This window comes from Arvicanthis niloticus, chromosome 1 (genome assembly GCF_011762505.2).
Source record: "Arvicanthis niloticus isolate mArvNil1 chromosome 1, mArvNil1.pat.X, whole genome shotgun sequence".
NCBI classification, from domain to species: Eukaryota; Metazoa; Chordata; class Mammalia; order Rodentia; family Muridae; genus Arvicanthis; species Arvicanthis niloticus.
This window is the reverse complement of record NC_047658.1, coordinates 133,790,353-133,807,360: the sequence shown is the minus strand read 5'-3', so window position 1 is coordinate 133,807,360 and position 17,008 is coordinate 133,790,353. Positions and strand designations below refer to the sequence as shown.

Sequence of the window (17,008 nt, the reverse complement as noted above, 5' to 3'; positions counted from 1 at the left end):
CAGCACAGAAGGCTGATTTTTGGTATTTCCTGGTTGTGGTGGGTCTCATTTTAGGATGAATACAAATATAAATAACTTAGTTCTTTAAAGATGATAGAACTCCTAGCAGGGACAGAAAACTCTCAACGATCCACAGAAACAAAGAGATAATCCAAAATCTCAACTCGCTCAATGTAAATGTGTTGAGATTTATAATGTAATGCTGTGATTAGTCTGCATCCTTTATCAGGCTTCTTGAGGCCTTAAAATTTTGTTTTTGTTCCCTTTTCATGCAACCTCATGTCCAGCAGGGAAAAATGAAATATGTGTATATGTCTATGTATATGATTTATATGTATATAATGTATATGTGTATGTGTATATGTTTATATTGGAGGATTAGGGTTCAGGTTTAAAATTCAATATAGATAAATCCCTCTGTGGATAAAGGAGAGGTTGTGATAATACCTCTTATGTCTATTACACATTTTATTCCATTCCTTTTGTAGCAGTAGGCAGATCCACAGACACATGCCCAAACCATTGCAAGGAGCCATGCAATTATTTCTGCTAACATTGTCATGCCATCCACAGATGCTTTCTTCAACCAGGGTCTAACTGAGCTCAGTAGAGGGATTTGGTGGGACAGAATAAGAGAAGAGGAAACAGTTTTTCCAGGTAAGTAATTAGAACAACAGGAGCCGATCAGAATGTTATTGTTTAAATGAAACTCACCCAAATCTCTACATGCTTCACATTTTATCCATATAAAATCCGGGTAGGAGGTTCTTAGGTAAGTAAAGGTTCCACTATTGGTGTTCTGGGACTCAGGAAACATTTATAGTTTGGAAGATATGCACCTGAATTTTAAGCATTATTAAAACAATAAAATTTGAATTATTACAAAAATGTATAAAAATAACAAGAGTCCATGTATTTACCCTTCAGAATTTCCTGAGATTAACAGATACTCACAGTTGGTCAAGGGGCAGAGGACAATAGACAGTAGGAGGCTCAGTCCCAGTTGGGACATCCATTTCTTCTCCTCTTCTCCCAATACTCAGGGATCATTGAGGAAAAGAGGGTGGGATGACTGTGTGAGAGCCACAGTTGGTAGATGACCTTAAGGAAATGGTGTTTTCTAGACACAGCAGGGCAGTTACCTATAAACTCACAAAAGTTGTGAGAGCATACACACATGTGAGACCTGTGCAAACTCTAGCCAGAGAGACAACTCCCAGTATTGATAGGGGAGATAGGGGAGGTAACCATGAAGCATCACCCTGGCTGAGAAGTTACTGACAATTGATACAGATGAGAAAGACGTAGTTTTCGTTACGAATGTAGGTGACCTCTGGTGAGTTGACCATGCTCCATGGAAAGACCATATATGTAAGAGCTTATAGGCAACAGGAACTGGACTCAATTTTAAGGGGCAAAATTGGACAGGTAGGGATGTAGAGGTAGATCTGGGAGAAGTGGAGGGATGGAGCTGAATATTATCCAAAAACATAGAAATCTGATTTAAAACTATAGATGCAACTATGGTGGGTTTCAAAAATATTCAGGGATACAACTACCATCCCTTCCTTCAGACACACACCTTCTACTAGACCTTTAAATTTCTTCCTGGCAAGGATGAAATATATTTTACTATACTTTTAATATGAGCTGGCCTTGTGAACTGATCTATCTAGTAAAGTGTGACTTTGGGTTTGATTTGACCAGTGTCAAGCCTGGCCTTTAAAAGAAGTCTCATTAGACTTCTCATTAGACTTGTTAGGCCAACAAGGATAGAAAATTCATTCAATAATTCAAGAAACAATGCTGGTATAATTAACCATCCAATGTTAAAGAAATTAAATTATACACCCCTTACCTTACATATCAAAACAGGTAACACATGAATTAAAAGACTGAAACGTAACAATGAGTGGTTTATAACATATGGAATTGTATGTTTCTATTCATCTCAGTGACCATTTTCCTGCCCACTTATGTCTATATGTGACTTAACCTCCAAATGCTGTCAGGGAGATAAATGCTTTGGGATATTTTACCTACAGCCATAAGTTCATTGCCCTTAGGCCAACACAATTTAGTTTACTAAAAATAATGGAATCAATGCAGATAGATCCTGCTGCACTTTATAAATTAGCAGGATCTAGCAATTCCTTGCTTCTGTGTCTGTCTAGCTTACAAGTACATCCGAGAATCTTGCTTGTTCAGCCCCCTGTTTACTCTTGCCTTAAGAATTCTATATTCTCTGTTTAGTATAACTCCTTTTGCTGCCATGAACAGGATTCTCTGTAACAGATGTTATTAGAATGCTCAACTCTATCTTCCCTTTTAATTCAGGAAATAATTATCAAACACCTTTTAATTGGTGGGCAATTTGTTAGGACAAAATAAATGACTAAAAATCCAGTCGTCAACTTTCCAGCTTCTAGGTGGCTTTATTCTTTCCAACCCCCCTCATTTTTATTTCGGAGCAACATTTATTTTCAGAAATGATGAAAACAAAAGCAAACAACCAAAAACTTCTTATGTTTTAGAACTTCACTATGGATCAGTATGGTGTACTTCCTGTAAAGCCTCATTATCTTTCCTTCACAAGTGTTGATATTATTAATATGTATTCTCATCTATTTTAAGTTCTTGCTGTAAAGATTAAATGCATTCTTATTTGTGAATGTCAGGGGCTACATACATAAGTAAAACTACTATGCGCCTATTTCCTTAGAGCAATTCTCCTTACAATTTAGAGATTATTTCTTTCTCTGATGCCCCACCTGAAAAGAAAAGAAAGAACAATTGCTTCTGATACCTCAGTTTCTTAATTCTCTCCAATATCTCTTCCCTCGTGTGGAAGAAAATCAGTAAGAAGGCCATGAGTTTATGTCTTTATTCTTCTGTGATTTCTTTGGCAATATAAAGAACCCAACCCAAGGCCACGTGCATAACCTACATTTATTCTTAAGTGTCAGGCAGACAGGATGCATCTAACCTGAAGTAGGTGGGGGGGAGGTCTTTACAAGACTACCAAAAGCAGAGCTAGGTTTTGGAGCTGTTGACTAAAGGGAAGTTTTGTTCTTGTGATAGTGCCTACACTACGATCATTACAGACTTGGTCAGGAGAGAGTAAAGAGTAGAGTGGTCAGATACCAGAGAAATGGGAATGGAAGGGCATAAAAAGACCCAAGAAGAATATGCTCCATCCTTCAGTGTGTCTCATATTCTCTTTTGATCCAATCAAGAACAGTTAGGCTTTTAGAACTACAGAGATGGTCAGTGGTTAAGACCACATGCTACTCTTCCAATGGACCTAAGTTCCAGTCCCAGCATTCCAGTCTGGTAGTTCATAACTGACTAGAACTTCAGCTCCACAGTATTCAATGTCTTCTTTTGGCCTTCACAGGCACCTTTACACACACACACACACACACACACACACACACACAAGCATAAGTAAAAACAAATACTTGAATCTGAAAAAAATTGCTAGTGTTCATTTCTAATGTTCCAAATACTCATCAAGAATTCATGACATCAGAAAAATATCTGCATTTTCTACACTGTTAGTTCAGGATGTAGAGAAGTAAGCCTAAGCCTGTTTAGTAGGAGACAATCAGCTGGATTTAAGTTCCTCACACGGAAACAGTCTATCTCCATCTTGTAAATGTTTTACATAAGCCTCTGTTAAAGTCAACAGATTCATGGAGAGCAGATTTCATAGCATATCCTTCCTAAAATTCTTTGAAGAATCCATCCTAGTCCATGGTTGAGAGGTTCAGAGTGTACAGGGAAACGGGTACATACATGCCAGTTCTACCTGCTGACAAACCTCATCAGAGTCTGCACTGGGAGACCACTAGGGGTCTCAAGCAGCAAGGATGACCAATTGGCCTGGTATGGATGGAGTAGGTTTTCATAGTATCATAGCAGCTTTATTAACAGGGAGCATAGTCACTCAAGAGGTTTGTGATGTAGGTAATATAAGTATGTGGTCACTGAGGAGCTGCGTGGCTGTGGGGTCTGCTTGTTAGATTTTTGTCTCAATGAAGGACTTGCTGGTCCAGCTACTTGGAATGTTCTCTGCCCCTTCAAGGATCACCCATGCTGTAGAGACATGCCTTATTTAAAGCTCCACTCCACCCAGAGGTAGCCATATTTAGTGGCTTTGGGAGAGTAAAATGGCTGGCTATCTCAGCCAATCTGAAGGCCCAGGGAGCTAGATCTCAAGTGTCTATGGTATGCTTTTGAGAACTTGTATTGCTATCTAACTCTGCCATCTTCTTACTCCTGTTTTATATTGAGAAATACCACCACCACCACATACACATTAACCTCTTTATTATTATTTATAATAATAAAGATTGATTAATCAAGTAATTGAGAGCAGTTGCTCCAGTAGTAAGCCCTGACCCGCTTTCCTATTTAAGTATTATCCCTCTCACTGGGGATTCCTCAAGTGAAGAAAATGCAGGGCTCTTTGGAGTGTAGACCCTGTAACTACTAGCAGGCACGAATAGTAAAGGTCTACCAGTTCTTCTACAGGCAAAGTGATGGCTATTTAATGGATAAATGTGAATGAAGGAAAAGGGAATTCATAATCATTCTGAAGTCTGTTGGACACAGGATACAAATAGATTCTTGTACTTTAAAATAGCAGGGAAAACAGAAAGGATTAAACATCAATGCCAAGGCTGCACAAATCCTTATTGTAGCACAATATTCCAAGATGTCAAAAACTCCCTCCCCAGTTCTGTTTTTTGCTGCAAACCCCAGATAAATGTCTGAGCACATTCACAGGCCTAAAGAGCTTCCAGCAATGACTCCTTCAGTCGCTCATACATTGACCCAATACTTAAAACAAACCAGTTACTTTAACAAAGCTACTTTTTATTAGAGTAAAATATTCCAGTCAGCCTATGGGCCTCTTTCTTTTAATAGCTATTCTCAAGGTAATCAATGACTTTTAACAGCCAGGTTTTGTTATCAATGTAGAAGAGCAGGTTTATTGATCTGACACATACTTTTCTTCACTGGGCACCAATTATTGCAATCTAAATTGTGCCACATTAGGCTGGAAACACTGTGTAATCTTGCTAGTCACTTAATGCATTCTGCTGATTGGCTTCGAGAAGCCTTATAATCACACCGTTGATTTGTGAGTTAACAATAGTCTAGGTTCCACTGAGAGCTGGCGGCTTCTTAGAAAAGGTTAATAGAATAAGACATTCAAGCTATCTCATTTTTGTGAGGATAGATGAATAGAAACTCTACAAGGGTATGTAAATCTTGCATGCATTTATTATTCTATTGAAAACTACTGTTGTTTCTTAAACAGAATAACCACTGAAACAGATCTCAGAAACTCCATCTAAAATGCAGACTATTTGATTTCATAAACATTCCTAAATTTGGAAGTCATTAAAACTATTAAAAAGAGATGCCACCACTTCTGATTAAAAATGGGGGAAAAAATCAAGACTCAGAATGTCATTAATATTATTAACCTGAGAACTAACCTGGTTGCTTAATTAAAAACAACAATATATTTTAAAATTCATTGAAGGCTCCAGGCAGCTGGAGCAGCCTCAGGCTGGACAGAGGTTGTATGAGGTCCGTTGTAATGACATGTTCTTATGTCCCGAATTTAACCTCTGGAGACACTCAACACTCCATTACTGTTGTTTGTATGTCAGAATTCAGGGTGATTGCTACAATGAAGACACACACTCCTTTCTAATCTGTACCGTCGTTCTCCTTGCTGTCATGATTCTTACTGACAATCACTAATTCAGCAAAACAATTACTGCATTTCCATAACCTGCTAGAACAAAAACCAGGCTCAAGAAACACAATTAACAGCACACTGGTGGAAATAAAAGTATTTCCTCCTTACTTAATTAAGTTCTATCATTCTAAGCTTTTTTCAAATCAAAGTATCTCCACTACAGCCAGAGAGACATGGCCATGAATGTTAAATTCAACTTGATTGTTAATTTAAAAAAAAAAGATGTTTGGTGCCAAATTCTCATCTCGACTTTCACTGAAAGTCTACTGTGTCTTCTTTTACTTTTTCCAAAAATGTTTGAGTGTGTGTATGTGGTACATGTGTGTGCGCATGTATGTATGAGTGTACATGCACATGGTGTATACAAGGTGGGTCAGGTCTCTTCCTCAGTCACATTCTACTTGATTTTTTTCTATTTTTAATTCTTTGATAGCTTCATAATGTATATAATTAATTTTAGTCGTTTTCCCCCATCTCATTCTCGCATCTCCTATTGCCTACTACTCAAATCCCACCCCTTTCCAACAAGCCTTCCTCAGACTTCAAGCTCTTGTTTATCTGTGTGACCTATTGAGTTCAGTTAGAGTTGCTCACATGAGCATGGCTACCAAGAAGCTCCAAGGATCTACTTGTCCCACACTCTCTAACCCTCCTATTCCCAGTGCTGGGATTTACAGATTCATGAACCCAGCTTTTTATGTTGGTGCTAGGGATTTGAACTCTGGTCCTCATGCTTGCATGATAAACATTACAGACTCATCTCCCCAGCCTTATTCCAAAACATAAAGTATTAAAAAAATCGATTTTAATGTAGAAACTATTCAGCACTATAAAACTTAAGACAAATCAAAACCAGATTATGTTGATGCAGTATTTTATTAGGAGAAAAGTATGCACAGCTCTGTGTAGCTGGGGCTTTTGGTTCTTCACTAAAATGGTCAGGGGCATTCTCTTAGAATCCCAAGTAACATGGAATGAGAGCTGCATAGGTGAATAAACTTGGGGGTTCATAGGAATGCTAGAAATATCTACACTAAGTGACTTATCTTGAACTATGGACTTACTGAAAATTAATGAGGATACACACACACACATATGTGTATATGTTCTAATCTAGCTTATAGTTTCTTCTCATTAAGAAATATGACATAAGGGGCAGGAGAGATGGCTCATCAGTTAAGAACACGACTGCTCTTTCAAAGGTCCTGAGTTCAATTCCCAGCAACCACAAGGTGGCTCACAACTATCTGTAATGGGATTCGATGCCCTCTTCTGGTGTGTCTGAAGAGAGCAACAGTGTACTCATATACATAAAATACATAATTCTTTTTTAAAAAGAATATAGCCAGGTGGTGGTGGCACACGCCTTTAATCCCAGCACTTGGAAGGCAGAGGCAGGCGGATTTCTGAGTTCGAGGTCAGCCTGGTCTACAGAGTGAGTTCCAGGTCAGCCCAGGGCTACACAGAAAAACCCTGTTTTGAAAAACCAAAAACCAAAAAAAAAAAAAAAAAAAAAAAAAAGAATATGACCAACGCATTTTTTGCTTAAGCATTTTACTCAATAATGCACCCTATTCTCACCAAGGTTCTACTGCCAATGTATTAACCAATGAAATACTTACATCTTACATTCCATCCCTTAGCATGTGTACCTGTATAGTTTCCCTCTTTGCCAAAATTCATACTTATTTCTATTTTCAAAAACTTTGTAGTCTTTTGTCAGATGCTCAGTGTAAGGGTAAGGTTTGTCTGTGTTCATGGCTAAGGAGATCTACACAGTGCTAGTTGTCCACTCTTCATGTGATCTAGAGAGAAGCGGATGATTTGAGACCACCTCTATTCTATGTACCCGATTGTATTTGCATGCTCTCTGTTACATAGTTGGCACTGTGTGTGTTATGGCTCTGGAGTTGACCTGAAATTACTTCTCATAAATGTGAGGGGTGTGTGTGTGTGTGTGTGTGTGTGTGTGTGATTATCTTTATGAAATATAAATGAATTAGAAGGATCTCTACCTTTTCTCCTCAAATTTTATACCACACAGAAAAGAACTTGATCATAGAGTAACTTTGTGCTGGTTAGGTAGGCTAAGCGGCTGTAAAAGTGAGCTCAAAGCACACACAAGGGTGTGCACCTATCTCAAATTCAGTGGGAACTCACTGCATCTAACATAAATATCTAAAATCCATGCTCCCTGTTGACAATGGTGCTTTTCTATATCTGGACCACATTTTCCAGAAGGCTGGGTGGAGCCAACATCTTTTGAAGGAACACAGAGGTCTCGGTAAGTAATACCAGAGATAGTCACAAGGACTAATGACCTATAAGTTTCCTTAACTTCATGACTTGGGGAATAGAAGAGACTCTTGATAAGATACAGACACTTCTGCCAACATTGTGGTGTGTGTGTGTGTGTGTGTGTGTGTGTGTGTGCAGTGAAGATCAGAATCTGATTTAATTTGATCAATAAATACAAAGAAAACATACCCTGAGAATTTTAGCTTTACCTGCTGCCTGTAGATAAAACATGGTTTATCCTACTCTTGCAATATACATTTATCAAATCTACCCTAAGATTCTGCCTGCTTTTTGTTTGACATGACAGTCGTCCCAGAAGGATGTGCAGGGTCTTGGAGGCACTCAGCACAGTCTTCTATCACAGTTTTACCAGGACACTCACAGCCATGACATCTCCATGAACTGCAACGGTAGCCCTGTACTGTGGTCTCATTTCCCACTGGCTGCTCTCTCTGCTTCTTCCCCAGGTTGTTCCTTGTCTAGGTACTTGTCTCCTGGGGGCTTTATCAAACTCAGAAAGCTACCCTTCATCAAACACCATAGTCCTCAGAGCCACCAGACTGAATGTCTGTACCCACAAGGTGTGCACAGTCACTGTGCTGTGCATGTTCCTTGTGGAGTTAAAAGTCATATCCTGATGAGATGTCTACTTAGGAAAGAACTCCTTTTGGACACACACATTAAAAATTCTTTTTTTTATATATAAAAGAAAGATTTTAATAAGGGGCTCTCAGCTTGAAAGATTAGTCCATGACTATCAGGGTAAGGAGCATGACAACAGGCATGCAGACGAAGCTCCATACTGGTTCTTTACCTTCAAAACATTTTTTAAGGTTTTTTTTTTGTACATTCTTATTCTTTTTTTATTTACATTTCAGATGCCATCCCCTTTCCCCATTTCCCCTCCCTAGAAAACCCCTATCCCATGCCCCCTTTTCCTTTTTGCTTTTATACAATTTTTTAAAATGTTAATCAAAGGCTTTATAAGTTTGGTAATGCTCAATCAGAAGTGTAACCCAATACCCAACCTAGATATATAAACTATCTTTGACTGGTGGAGACACGTGAACATCTGCCTCCATGCCCCCCCCCTTCTCTCTCTCATCACCTAGCTTCTCCTCTCCTTCATCTTCTCCTCTCCTTACTCCATCTCTTCCTCTCGGTACTCCTTCCCCCTTAGCTCCTCCTACATATCACCCTTCCTGTTAAAATGAAACTTTTCTCTTAAAATACAATTAGAGCATAATTATTCCTAATTGTACCAGTGAGGTACAAGATAGTCCTAATACCCAGTCTATCATTTTGTTGACTAACCAGAACCTCTGTCATCTCTCCTAACTAAGAAATAACTATTGTGGCTGGAGACATGACTCATCTGGTTACCAGCAGCTTCTGCTCTTCCAAAGGATCTGAATTAATTTCCCAGCAACTTCATTGGGTGTCTTACACTCTACTGTAACTCCATCTCTAGGGGACCCTAGGTCTTTTTTGGCCTCCAAGAGTACCTGTATGCATGTGACAGACACAGAGACAAGCAGACATATATGCATATATAATGTATTATATTATAATTATATTTTTATTGTTTATAACATATAATTAATATACTATAATATATAACATGTAATAAAATGTATAATATATAATAATATATTGTAATGTATATTAATTAGAAAAAAATAGTTACATTGGTATTACACAGCATCCCTTGCCTGAAGGTGGTACTTCAACCATTCATGGACAATAAAGTGATGGCTTTTATAATATGACTGATCATTAGGTCTCATGATGAAGAGTAGAGATGAAGAAGTTAGGCTACAGGATAGGTACCAACAGCTCAATAACTTGTTTCTTTCTTCTGTGAAGCGAATTAGCAATATACATCTCTATGTCTATGAGAGTCATTTGATTTATCTGAGTTTTAAAAACTAAATTCCACTGGATTCCTGCTGTGACATATTTTCCAGAGATGACTCAGTTTTATTTTGTTCAACAACAAGCTAGATTACAAGAAGGACATATTAGTTCTTGTTTATGCTTCTGGTTTATGTTTCAACTTAGAAATATTTCTGATTTTTTCAAACAATTGTCATTTAACATAATACAAAATATGCAAAACCAAAATTGATTAGTTTACAGTGGGTGAGGCATACATAAATGCCTAAATACCCATGAGAAGTATTCCCTAAAAAATATGCTCTCAAAACAATCATAAGAGGCAAATGGTCATATTTAAATCAGAGTATGTGTAACTTAGTAATAACATCTCTTGCTAATTGAACCTCCATGTCTCACACAGCCCTTTATATGTACTGTTATTTTCATTCCTCACAAATCCTGGTTATTTTGGTTCACTCTGTAGCTGACAGCACCCGAATTGGCTTTCCTGGTGTCGTTTCTACATAGAGAAAGATAAGCTGTGATTTGAGCTCCAGCAATTATTTCTAAATGCCATATGCTTTGTCCTCTACCCCAGTAAACTTCTTCCTTTTCAAAGTAATAACTCTTCTGTAGTGTTTGTTTGTTTGTTTGGTTGGTTGGTTGGTTGGTTTTGTGGGGATGGGGACAAGCTCCAGAGCTTCACATAGTTTGTCCAAGTGCTCTGCAACCTAGCCACATCTAGGTAACTCTAACCTTTTGATATTTATTTAGCAAGAAGCTTAATGGTTGTTTGTCTTCTTCACTGTCCATGGGCACTGGGGAGCACGAGGACATAGGCTTCACAATTCAGTCTGGTCATGAAATCTGCAAGTATACCATTATTATTTTTTTTTTATTTAAGAAAATTAAAAGTAATTTTGAAAATTATGTCATAAACCTGAGAACATAAAAGTGATGTAAGTTTTATATGAAAAACTTCTATGTTCTATATGAAATTAGAAGGATAGGAATAGTATCTGGCAGTGCCTGGTTAATGTCAATTGAGGCAACACGGGAGTAAAGTATGGTTGAGCTGTAGATTGTTTGGGCATTAGACTGAGTGTGCTATGTTGAATAGAGTTGAGTTTTAGATTGTATGTGGGTTGAGCATTAGATTATTGTTTGGATTTTAGATTAAGTGTGGTCCAGTGTTAGTGAAGCTTTAGTTGAAGTATTAGGTTGATAAGGGTTAAGTTTCAGACTCAGCATCGTTGAGTGTTATTGGAATTGAGATGGCTCAGCAGTATGGTGATTATGTTCTCTGGTTTGGCCAGTATCAACTCTGACTGTGCCCTCCTCCCTACACACACACACACACACACACACACACACAATATCAACCCTGACTGTACTCCCCTCCCTACTTATATAGACATCACACCTCTTTCTAGAAATTGTATGTTTTCATCTGAAGGCTTGTGTCCACCCAAACTCACATGCTGCCATTCCAACCTGACCAGCACCCTGTGGTCGTGTACAATGGTAGGAGATGAAGGTAGGAGATGAGGGCTTTGGAGCATGGTGAGACTACAAAAAGCCCCATGAGAGATGGCCAACCCCCTTGTCTGTGTGATGTTACAGCAAGAAGACAGTTGTTCACAAGAGTGAGGGGCTTCCCAGACACCAATCTGCCAGTACCTTATTTACAGACTCCCCTGTCCCGAAAACTGTGAGGATAAGATTTTATGTGGTGTGTATAAGCCAGAGGGCTTATAGTATTCTGTCATAGCAACCTGAATAGACTAAGTTCTGTCTGCATACTTTCTCTGAACCACCCTCCTCCACGAATAACAAAACAAAACGAAACAACCCCCAAGCCCCATATCATCATTCTTCAGGGTCTGGCACCCAAGTGTGGCTACATGAACTTGACTTTGCATTGGAAATCAAAGCCTCATGCAGGCGCACAGAGGAATCTGCAGAGTTTTCAGCTGCTTGGGCCTCTGAGTGAGTTTGGAAAAACAGATCAGTTCAAAAATCACTAGCCTCTCAGCAAGCACTGCGGGGCGATCAATTCTGAACGCGCACATCTCAGTGAGCAGACGCTGTCTACACATTTGTTTCTTCTCATCCTCTGTCTCCACATGTTCCCGTCAACTCACTCGAACAGCTATTAACAATAACTTCAGGAAGCAGTGGGAACTAATGACAAGTCTCATCCCCTCCGTTTAATAACGCGGTCCTAATTCTCATGTTTTCATTATCCCCTGGCACTAAACCATTTCCATTTGCACACCCAAGCAATCCCCCATATCTTTAGTGTTAATGTCAGCTTCATCTGCACTGATCACTTTCATTAACAATATACATTTACAGGGTAATGCGATCCAAAAACAGATGCTTCCCAAATAAACCACTCATTGCATTGACAGAAAGACACGAGCATGAAGGTCAAAGGCCCTTGAAGTTTTCCATTTACCACAGGGGAAAATAAAGAATGACTGCTTACATTTGTTACTCACTCAACAAACATACTGGCTATGACTCAGGCTCAGGATAACTGATAGGATGCAAAGATGATAAGAAAATAGGACATAGATTCTAAAGCAGGTGACTATCTGCTTTCTGACTAGGGTATGACCTCCATATTTGGAAAAATGGGGATATGAGGCCTTATATCCTGATTGAGTCTCAGAGCCTCTGGTCTGTATCATGGAAAGGTTGGCATTGGTCCACTGGCTGCAGACTAAAGAAGAAAGGCAGATCTCAGCAACAAAGAAGGCTAAGTCTAAAGCTAAGCCTTCAGTATAACCAGAGTGATCTCAGGAGGAGTTCTTAGGGACTTGCTAAAGCTGCTGTAACAAAGTTCACGGCACTCTTGGCTTCTGGGTTTTGTGAGCAATCCTTAGTGTTCCTGATCTTACAGAAACATTCTCCTGATTTCTGTTTTCCTCCCATGTTGTTCTTCCTGTGAGCCTGCTTCTGTGTCCAAATTTTCCTTCAAATAAGGCACTAGTTATAATAGATATCATAATTTTATCTATGTCTTTATCTCATCTTTATCTATGTCTTCAGGGATATGCCGAGATCTTTCTTATGCAAACACATATACACTAATGCATACACACATGCTGCAAACACACACATCCAAACAAGCAAACACACACATACAAATACACACATACAAACAAGCACACACATACACACACACACGTGCACACATGTGCACACACGTGCATACACACACACCATGAAAGCTAAAGAGACCAGTAACTGGGAGGAGGGATGCAAAACAGTAGTAGGAGTAGAGCAGGGGACAGATATAACCAAGGTGCAATAGTACACATGAAAATGTCATAATGAAACCCCATTTTCTGTGCACTCAAAGCCAATGAAAAAATATTTTTTAAAGACACATGCTAAGGTATTAGGACTTGTGACTTAGGCATATGAAATTTTGGGAGCCAAATCCAATTGATAGTAAAGCTGGGCAAAGAGACAAAAGAAAAGTTGATAAAATGAAGAAACACAAAACCAAAGAGACAGGCAAAGGCTGGGCGGAAGGAATCCCCAGGCACTGGTCTACTGAGCATTGTAGAGAGACCTGCTAGGGTGGGCAATCCGTTCTATGAGTGACACTGGAATATTTTGGGAGGGTTTCCTAAGATGCCAAACAGGGATGATGCAGGGTTACACCTCATGCCTGTTTATCCAACCTCCTGTTTTTATCTGAAACCCCAGGAATTTCTCATATTCAACCATTCCCAGGCTCTCAAATCTCAGGTGTTAACTCTAGAATCTAGAATCTCTCCTGGGTTAAAATGTAAAGCATGTGCAGGTGTAGTGGCATGCTTTTAGAGCACTCAGGAAGCAGAGGCAGACAAAGGCAGGCAGATCTCTGTAAGTTTGAGCAACCCTGATCTACAGAATGAGTTCCAGGAGAGCCAGGAAAGCATCTTCTTCCAGTGTCAGGAAACAGGTACTGAATGGTCTCCAGAGAGAAAGGTCTTTCTTCTTGTGTTCTCCTTTTAAACATTATCTAGGTTTCATGGGCTGAGAAATTTCCTTTCTGAGAATGTGTGTCTGTTTTAATCTCATTTGGGTATCATAGGTCTGGGTTTGTCCTAATACTTTCTGGTACTGACACATCACACCTCATGATCTGCCCTTCAGCATGTATCTCCAGTGGCTGTTCTACGCATGCTTCGGCTTTGTTTACCCCCTCCAAGACAAGTCAGTGTTGCTCAGAGTGTGGTCTAAAATTGGCAGCATAGGCACCGCCCAGGAACTCTTGAGATGTGTATATTCCACCCACCCATGCATATCACCCCCAGATCTATAGATTTAGAACTCGTAGAGGTGGAGTTCATAAATATGTCTTCACAGCCCAAGCAGTGGTTCTGAATGCCATTTATTACTTGATCTGGCACACTGGCTTCCAAGGTCATATCCTCCTCTCATCACCATAGAAGAACCAGAGTGGCCTCTAAGTCAGGCCGTTTCATTGCATTACGTAAAACTTACAAAGGCTTCCTACTACATCTAGAAAATAAACAGAATTTTCTTCTTCACTTGGAAGATTTTCTTGTATTCCACCTTTCCTCCTTGCTCAACACACTTCGGGATGCCAACATTTTATTGACAGGAGATATTAATGCAGCTTTGTTTGCCTTGTATCCACAGTACCTGACATATAAAAGAGACATTCGCTATTCATGCATAAATCATTTCATTAGTAAAGACATTCATAGTTGTCTTATCCAAGGTTTAAGATTTTTTGCTGAATTTCAATTTGTTCTTTCTTAGGTTTGTCTATTTAAATTCTAAATTGTTTCACAGTATCACTCTTTTTTTTTACTACTTCTTCCTCCTCCTCATCCTCCTCTCCCTCCTCCCTCCCCCCTCCCCCCCGTCTTTGAGATGGTCCCAAACCTCTATGTTTGGGATAATTTTATTTAAGTATTAGTATTCCACAATATTCACAAAACATATAGTTGTACTGCAAGCATTCTCATCCCTAGAAGTTGGAAACTGTACATATAAATACACTTATTTAAAAGCCTGTGGATGGCTCAGTGGTTAAGAATGTTTCCTGCTACTGCAGAGGACCTGAGTTTGGTTCCCAGCATCTATGTGGTATCTCACAGTTTCTTGTACCTCCTGTTCTTTGATCCATGAAGATTATCATTGAACTGAGACTGAAATTAAAAAAAAAAAGAAATGTCCAAGGGTAAAGTGGTATGAGATTATTACTGGAGGAGGTATAGCATGTGCAGACACACCGAGCTATGAAGAAGACCGAGAAGTCCAGAGTATTTTGGTTCTGGGGAAGAGAAAGTGTACATGAGACTAAGGAGCCAGAATGGATGATGCATATGGTGGTGAACTCTGTATCTGAGGTTCTAGATTTTACAATGCAGAAAATTGAAAGCAGCCAGAAATGTAACCCTTGCGCCATATTTGAGTTTAGGGATTCCTGTGGTGATAATGGCAGAGGGGGTGAATTAAAGTGACAAGGGAGAAAGCATGAAAACTCTGCTGGAGGCCTTCACATCTGAATCTTTCCATTTCCCAGCTTCAGGTCAGGGCTGGTCCTTCATCACACTGTACAAGAAGCTACTCCACCCTGATTGCTTGTGCATTTCTCTTACGTCAGTTTGGTAGCTGACGTGTTAAGCGACCATCGTTTGAGCCCGCTGTATGTTGTACTTACCCAGTGATCCTCCTGTGGAGCCACTTCTTCATGCCTCTGTGTATAGGGTGCTGATGAAGCACATGGCTTTTCCTTCTGCTCCTCAGGCATCAACTGCCTTGTCACAACAGCTTCCTAGATGTCCTAAAACTGCAACCGTGTGTGTGCCTAGAGGGACCTTGATAAATATATAACTTTTTGTTAATGATAAATATATGACTTACGTCGCAAATATAGAAATCTTCTTTTAGGGGATGAAGAGATGGGTCAGCATTGAAGAGCACATTCTGCTCTTGCGGAGTACCCAAGTTTGGTTCTCAGCAAACACATCAGGTGGCTTACATCTGTCTGTAACTCCAGCTCCAGTTTTTAAAAACCATCTTCTGACCTCTATGGATACTGCACTCATGTGCACAAAAACCCAAACACACACACACACACACACACACACACACACAATTAAAGGACAAAATAAAAAATTAAATCTTAAATCCTGTTTTAAGTGAATGAAGAAATGCCCACAGTTAATAGGTTAGTGTCAGATGCTTATGACCATAAAATTGTTGCTTAAATGGAATCCTTATAGATTCATGCACACATGGGCTGACTAATACACTGAATTTAGTGAGATTAAATTACTTGCTAAGAGCCTATATTTGGTGCTGGCCGAGGAGTCGTCTGAGTCCCAGTAGTGGGATACAAAGTCTGCATCTTTTCTGTTATGCTAGAGGCCTTGAGCACATGCCAGGCTGTAAAAGAGCTCTCATTTCCCCTAATGCCACTTTAAGGTATTCTCAGGTTTGCACTGAACCACGGTCCATGGGATGCGACTGTCCAGCCACTGTTTTTCTCAGCACACTGACTTGAGGTAGACAATCAGCATCTTGATTAAATAGAATTTGCAATCAGAAGTTTCTGAATAAGGAAGAATTTGATAAATTCTAATGAGGCCATAATGTAAGCAAAAGAAAAATCAGAAGGGGTTCGAATGAGGAAAACAATATGAAGATTATGAAGATGGGAGGCTCCAGTATCAAGTGAGGGGAAGTTGTAACTGCTTTGTACAGGCTTCTTCTCAGAAATGCTATCAAGTAAAGATGGCTATGGCTTCCTCTTGTATTCAACAAGTAGACCTGTGGAAAATTGGGGGCTGCCCTCCTTAGAGGTGCTATATTCTAACTGGCATTAAATTATTATTATGTGAAACTGGAGAGATGGCACCAGTTAAGAGTACTTACTGCTCTTCTAGGGTGACTGGATTCAGTTCTCAGCAGCTCCCAGCCTCCAACAACTCTAGCTCCAGGATATCTCATATTCTCTTCTAGCCTTTGCTGGCACTGACACATATAGGATCTTTGAGGAGAATCTATATCTGCCAC

General features: G+C 39.5%; 1 protein-coding gene across 2 annotated transcripts in view; it reads right to left on the bottom strand.

Annotated features, from left to right (window-relative positions):
* Window positions 1-9,711: 9,711 nt before the first annotated feature.
* LOC143435565 (uncharacterized) overlaps window positions 9,712-17,008 on the bottom strand; it is a 274,667-nt gene continuing 267,370 nt past the window's right edge. The window contains exons 2-3 of one of the 2 annotated variants that reach the window (XR_013105997.1): window positions 15,651-15,807; window positions 9,712-10,822 (exon numbers count right to left, since the gene is read on the bottom strand). Coding sequence is in view for 1 of the 2 variants with exons in the window: in XM_076918719.1 (XP_076774834.1) it covers window positions 15,752-15,807 (56 nt within the window). In the remaining variant the exon portion in view is untranslated. The other variant, XM_076918719.1, reaches the window with a different exon arrangement.